The sequence below is a fragment of the Balaenoptera musculus genome, chromosome 2 (genome assembly GCF_009873245.2).
Source record: "Balaenoptera musculus isolate JJ_BM4_2016_0621 chromosome 2, mBalMus1.pri.v3, whole genome shotgun sequence".
NCBI classification, from domain to species: Eukaryota; Metazoa; Chordata; class Mammalia; order Artiodactyla; family Balaenopteridae; genus Balaenoptera; species Balaenoptera musculus.
Window position 1 is genome coordinate 81,763,911 of NC_045786.1, and position 6,842 is coordinate 81,770,752.

The 6,842-nt window shown below is 43.3% G+C and overlaps 1 protein-coding gene across 1 annotated transcript; it reads left to right on the top strand.

The window, feature by feature from the left end:
* The first annotated feature begins 5,313 nt into the window (after window positions 1-5,313).
* LOC118890684 (TIMELESS-interacting protein-like) lies at window positions 5,314-6,517 on the top strand. The gene is made up of 2 exons (XM_036843833.1): window positions 5,314-5,318; window positions 5,513-6,517. Exon 2 carries the CDS (start codon window positions 5,521-5,523, stop codon window positions 6,391-6,393), a length of 873 nt encoding a protein of 290 aa, XP_036699728.1. The 5' UTR covers window positions 5,314-5,318; window positions 5,513-5,520; the 3' UTR covers window positions 6,394-6,517.
* Window positions 6,518-6,842: the final 325 nt, after the last annotated feature.

Sequence of the window (6,842 nt, forward strand, 5' to 3'; positions counted from 1 at the left end):
AATTTTGTAGTTTATCAAAAAGCAGGTGCTCTCCTGGAAGGCAAGTGAGTCTCTGTTGCCACCTAGTGAATATTTCTAAATGGGAAACAGTAGAGCAGGCTCACCATGGGTGCTTGGAGCCTTCAACCACATCTCACCAATGACATCCATGTGACAGCCACTGAGAGGCCAGAGCAGTCTGGGCAAGCCAACCCATAATTAAGCGTCATTTCTTACTAGAAGGCGGTCGCATTTAAAAGATCTTGAGGGCTTCCCTGGTGGCACAGTGGTTAAGAATCCGCCTGCCAATGCAGGGGACACGGGTTCGAGCCTTGGCCCAGGAAGATCCCACATGCTGCGGAGCAACTAAGCCTGTGTGCTACTACTGAGCCTGCGCTCTAGAGCCTGTGTGTCACAGCTACTGAGCCCACGTGCCACAACTACTGAAGCCTACATGCCTAGAGCCCATGCTTCGCAATAAGAGAAGCCACTGCAATGAGAAGCCCGCACGCTGCAACAAAGAGTAGCCCCCGCTTGCTGCAACCAGAGAACACCCGTGCACAGCAACGAAGACCCAACGCAGCCAAAAATAAAAATAAAAAATAAAAATAAATTAAAAAAATAAAGTTGTAGGGAGAAAAAACTTTAAAAAAAAAAATCTTGAAAAATTGCTTCCAATATTTGACGTGAAGCATCACAAATTGAACAGGAGCTCTCACCAGATCTATGTGCCGTACTCCTTTTCTGCTCTCCAATATTATGTTCACATTTTCTCTGAACCAAAGTGCTGCTTTGTTGACTTAAATATTCATATTCAGTGTATGGATCACATGAGCTGACCATACTCTACCTCCAAACCTGACTTACTTGATTCTTTGGACTTCAAACCTGTGACACGTGCCCTCCTTGTTCTCCAGATACAACAGCCTGTCATCCGAGCCTATCATTTCCACTTTCAAAATATTTTTATTTTTTGAATTTTATTTTATTTTTTATACAGCAGGTTCTTATTAGTCATCTATTTCATACACATTAGCATATGTATGTCAATCCCAATCTCCCCATTCATCCCACCACCACCACCACCACCACCACACCCCCACTTTCCCCCCTTGGTGTCCATACGTTCGTTCTCTACATCTGTGTTTCTACTTCTGCCTCAAAATATCTTTAAATTAACCCTTTCTTCCTACCGCCACATCCCATTCCTGGTCTTTATCCCTGAATTCTGGATTCTCTTATTTATTCAGCACATTTTGACTGGGCACTGACTGCTGGTATATTCAGCCACAGCACTGGGCACAGGGTAGAGAAATGAGGGCGGTACCACCTATGGACCCAGGAGAAGGCTTAGTTACAGAAACTTTCAGGTGAAACTGTGTAGCTCAAGTCAAGAAGGATGAGGAGCTTCCCTGCTGGGCTTCCTGACATGAACTCTTTCTAGCTCAATCCACCATGCCTTCTCTTCAGCCTGACTGTTCTCCTTCATTCCTGATTCGAAGCTTTCAAAGTTCCCTCCTTCATCCATTCAGCTCATGCACTGAGTCTGTATGGCTCTGCGCTCAGAGATACAGATGGGTGAGATCCAGCCCCTGGCCTTAAGGAGCTCAACAGGAAAAAGACCAGCAGACCCACAATTATGGAGAGAGCCTCCTGAAGCAGGGATAACGGGACGGGTGCTCTGGGGTCTCAGAGGGGGCATGAGAAATTCTGCTAGGCAATGGAAAGAGCTGGCCTGGGGAGGTTTCCAAGAGAAGGTGACATTCACACCAGACCCTGAAAGATGAGTAGAAGTTTATCAGCTGGACGTGGGGGAAGGCTAAGCAGAGAGCATCCCAGGCAAAGGGAGCTGCAGGTGGAAAGACACAGAAGAATGAACAGAGAGCTCAGGGATAGCAGTCCCTCTGCATGGTGGAAGAGGAAGTGTATGGCTAATGTGGTAATGACCCAGATTCTGACCACAGCACTGGATGTGATGGCCACATGTTCTCTCCACCATGTGGATTTATCATCCCTGAGGATGCCTGAGGCAATAACAACTAATAATAAGGTTTCAAATGAATGAAATCCCATGCAGCCACTTCTGACTCTCATCTCACATGCCGTTGCACTGCTATGGCTGGGCTTGTATGGGGCTCAACAGTCACTGTGTATCAGGCTCTGGGATCAGGGCTCATATTCACAAGTCACAGTGTGTACTGAAGGGGTATAAGTTGCAGAACTGAGGCATCGATTGCCCTAGCTGCAGGTGTGTTGGCATCTGATGGCTCAGACGAGCTTTTCTCTTAGACTTGCTCTCAGTTGAAAAGAGCAGCCTCACCCAAAGTCATGCCTTCTTCCCATATATAACCCTCATCCCGTGATAGATACAGGGAACAAAGCCTGGGCCCCTTACCTTGATACAGAACAACTATAAGGGACCACTCTAGCTCCAGGACCTCCCATGGGATTGTCTGACCTTTGTCACATCTATATGGCAGTTCAACTCCCTCTCCCCATCCTGCTTCCTTCACTCCACCATAGGTGTTCATCCCAAGAATACTCTCCAAGGCACGCAAATCTCTGTCTCAGAGGCTGCTTTCCAGAGAACCTTATCCATAACAGATACCCTAGGCAGCCTGGTTCCCACTGAAATAAGACCAGATGGTATTAACATAGTTTCAGAAGGACTATATTGATCTGAAGGAAGTTGGTCTGCTATGGAAACCCCAGAGAGGTTCACCCAAGCTCTGTGCTGGGAGAAGGAGCCTTATCAGGGCCTTGCAAGCTCTGTTCCACCTGGAAGGATGCTTTCCTCCTGAGGAGATGGATGTGCAGGGCTGCTGAAATCTGATGCCATTAAATGAACTCGCATCCTGTAACTAAATCCTCTTTCCCACTTCTTATGTTCATCAAAAGACACTGTGATTCTCATCTGCCTTTCTGTGTACCTGCAAACAGAGAGTGCCTGAATGTGCGGTCCATCTGGTAGTTACAATTTCTTATTTTCAATCATCACATTGACATTCAGGCTTGGAGTCTGCCACTTGCAAACTCCGTCAGCCTGAGTGGACTGATGGGTGCTGAGAGCAGGGAAGACATATGTGCAAGCCCACAAGGCAGAGCAGTCAATTCACCAAGGATGCTCTTCTGGTGGTCTCTCGGTGGACAGACAGTCCACTGCTTCTTATGATATCTCAGCCTAGACTTTCAAATGTCTATAGACTTAACTCAGAGGGAACACAGAAACAGTTCAGCTTTCTCAATATAGCCCCTACTCAGACCAAACTCACTAAGAAACAGACCGCCTTCCCCTCAGATGTCAGGAGAGATGACTGGGTGCTTCGAAGAGATTTTTCATAAGCAAAGGAAACTAAAGAAATTGAGAGCTCCCCCTGGAGTAAACCATGACTAACGCCCTCCTTTGAGGAGATACTGTTGATATATTAAAGCAAGAATTTCTATAAATAGGGCTTCCCTGGTGGCTCAGTGGTTGAGAATCTGTTTGCCAATGCAGGGGACACGGGTTCGAGCCCTGGTCTGGGAAGATCCCACATGCCGCGGAGCAACTAGGCCCGTGAGCCACAACTACTGAGCCTGCGCGTCTGGAGCCTGTGCTCCGCAACAAGAGAGGCCGCGATAGTGAGAGGCCCGTGCACCGCGATGAAGAGTGGCCCCCACTTGCCACAACTAGAGAAAGCCCTCGCACAGAAACGAAGACCCAACACAGCCAAAAATAAATAAATTAATTAATTAAAAAAAAAAAAAAAAAAGAGTTTCTACAAATAATCCTCTTGGAATAAAGGAGATGATTGGATGATTGTTCTGGTAACTGCTTTCTGACTTCACTTTAAAATCTCAACAGATGTGGTTTTATTTTACCTTGTTGCAGTTGTTTCAATTATACTTTTATTTTTCCTAATATAATTTTTAACTTTCTAATTTTATTTTGTATTTATTCTTTGATATTGTACTGCTTCTTTTTTCTTTCTTTTTTCTTTTTTTTTTTTTTTGTTTTTTTTACCATGCCACAAAGCTTGTGGGATCTTGGTTCCCAGGCCAGAGGTTGGGCCCAAGCTCCTGTGGTGGGAGCTCCGAGTCCAAACCGCTGGACAAACAGTGAACCTCAGACCCCAGGGAATATCAATTGGAGTGAGGCCTCCTGGAGGTCCTCATCTCAGCACCAAGACCCAGCTCTATCCAACTGCCTGTAAACTCCAGTGCTGGATGTCTCAGGCCAAACAACCAGTAAGACAGGAATACAGTGCCACCCAAAAAAAAAAAAAAACCAAAATGAAATGACAAAAAAATATGTTACACATGAAGGAGAAAGGTAAAAACCTACAAGACCAAATAAATGAAGATGAAATAGGCAACCTACCTGGAAAAGAATTCAGAATAATGATAGTAAAGATGATCCAAATCTCAGAAACACAATGGAGAAAATACAAGAAACATTTAACAAGGATCTAGAAGAACTAAAGAGCAAACAAACAGTGATGAACACAATTACTGAAATTAAAAATACTCTAGAAGGAATCAATAACAGAGTAACTGAGGAAGAAGAACGGATAAGTGACCTGGAAGGTAAAATGGTGGAACTAACTGCCAGGAACCAGAATAAAGAAAAAAGAATGAAAAGAACTGAGGACAGTCTCAGAGACCTCTGAGACAACATTAAACGCACCAACATTCGAATTATAGGGGTCCCAGAAGAAGAAGAGAAAAAAGAAAGGGACTGAGAAAATATTTGAAGACATTATAGTTGAAAACTTCCCTAATATGGGAAAGGAAATGGTTAATCAAGTCCAGGAAGCACAGAAAGGCCCACACAGGATAAACCCAAGAAGAAACATGCCAAGACACATATTAATCAAACTATCAAAAATTAAATACAAAGAAAAACTATTAAAAGCAGCAAGGGAAAAATGACAAATAACATACAAGGGAATCCCCATAAGGTTAACAGCTGATCTTTCAGCAGAAACTCTGCAAGCCAGAAGGGAGTGGCAGGACATACTGAAAGTGATAAAAGGGAGAAACCTACAACCAAGATTACTCTACCCAGCAAGGATCTCATTCAGATTCGATAGAGAAATAAAAACTTTTACAGATAAGCAAAACTTAAGAGAAATCAGCACCACCAAACCAGCTTTACAACACATGCTAAAGGAACTTCTCTAGACCGGAAACACAAAAGAAGGAAAAGACCTACAAAAACAAACCCAAAACAATTAAGAAAATGGTAATAGGAACATACATATCAATAATTACCTTAAACATAAATGGATTAAATGCTCTAACCAAAAGGCACAGACTGGCTGAATGCATACAAAAACAATACCTGGAGTCTGCTCGAGGTGAGAGCGGGCTGGCGGGAGAGTGAAGTTCCCAAGGGGAGAGCCGGCCAAGGGAGTCAGGCTGGGGAGCGGGGATGCCGGGAAGTCGCAAGGAGGGAGTGAGGAAGCAGGAGGACATGACTGAGACGGACCTGGGCTGATCGGGACTGGAGAGGAAGGGAGGCCTGACCGGCTGCGACCTGTGCGGAGAGGAGAGGAAAAGATGCTAGAACCACAGGAGAATGGCTTGATTGACCTACCAGATTATGAGCATATAGAAGATGAAACTTCTCCTCCATTCCCACCTCCAGCCTCTCCAAGGAGAGAAGATGGTGAAGGAGCTGAACCTGAGGAAGAGTTAGGGAGAGGAGCACGTGCTCCTGTACCTCCAAAGAGAACAGTTAAAAGGAATATACCCAAGCTGAATGCTGAGAGATTAATTTCAGAGAGAGGGCTTCCAGCATTAAGGCATGTGTTTGATAAGGCAAAATTCAAAGGTAAAGGTCATGAGGCTGAGGACTTGAAGACACTAATCAGACACATGGAGCACTGGGTGCATAGGCTGTTCCCTAAACTGCAATTTGAAGATTTTATTGACAGAGTTGAATATCTGGGAAATAAAAAGGAAGTTCAGACCTGTTTAAAACAAATTCGCCTTGATCTCCCTATTTTACATGAAGATTTTGTTAGCAATAAAGATGAAGTAGGGGAAAATAGTGGCCATGATGTAACTGCTACCGAGTTAGATCCCTTTCTGACAAACTCATCTGAAAGTGCAAAGTTTGATTCTGAGTCTAGTAGAAGCCTAACAGAAGAACAACAACAAAGAATTGAGAGAAATAAACAACTGGCCTTGGAAAGAAGACAGGCAAAGCTACTGAGTAATAGTCAGTCCCTAGGAGATGACTTGTTAATGAACACACCCAGTACACAGACACCTGAAGAGGGTAGTACAGGTGAGGAGCAAAAGGAGGAAGAATCAAATGGATTTTACAAAGACCTTCTAGACAATCCACATAATGATGCTGCTGCCAATACTGTAAATGAAGAGGAGGAATTAAAAATAGAGAAAATGCAACTGGACCAGTCCTTTTAAAATATATAATAGTAACTTAAGGCTTCATCTAGAAATATTACTGAGGTTGGATAGGCCTCAAATGAGAAAATCTATTAACTTGCTATCTTCCAAATTTGAGATGACTACGCATTTTGCCTACTTTGAGTGAAAATCCATATATAGTGAAACTTTTATAGATTTGTTTAAAATCTGGTATTATTTATAATTATACTTGTTTCTTATTCACTTTCGTTGTCTATTTATTCTCCTTAGTGTTTATTTTTATGTAGGTATGACCCTGTAAAAATGATTGGTAGTTAATAAGTAGCTTCCACTGCTAGTGTGCCATTGAATGCCCTGTTTTTACTAAATTGGGTGGTGTTTTAAGATGTAAATATGTAATAAATGCTAATGTTCTTTTTAAAAAAAAAAAAAAAACCTGTACATATGCTGTCTACAAGAGACCCAATTCAGACCTAGGGACACAT

Coding starts and splice junctions, on each gene's coding strand:
- LOC118890684 (XM_036843833.1), top strand. CDS start 5,521: ATGCTAGAACCACAGGAGAATGGCTTGATTGACCTACCAGATTATGAG.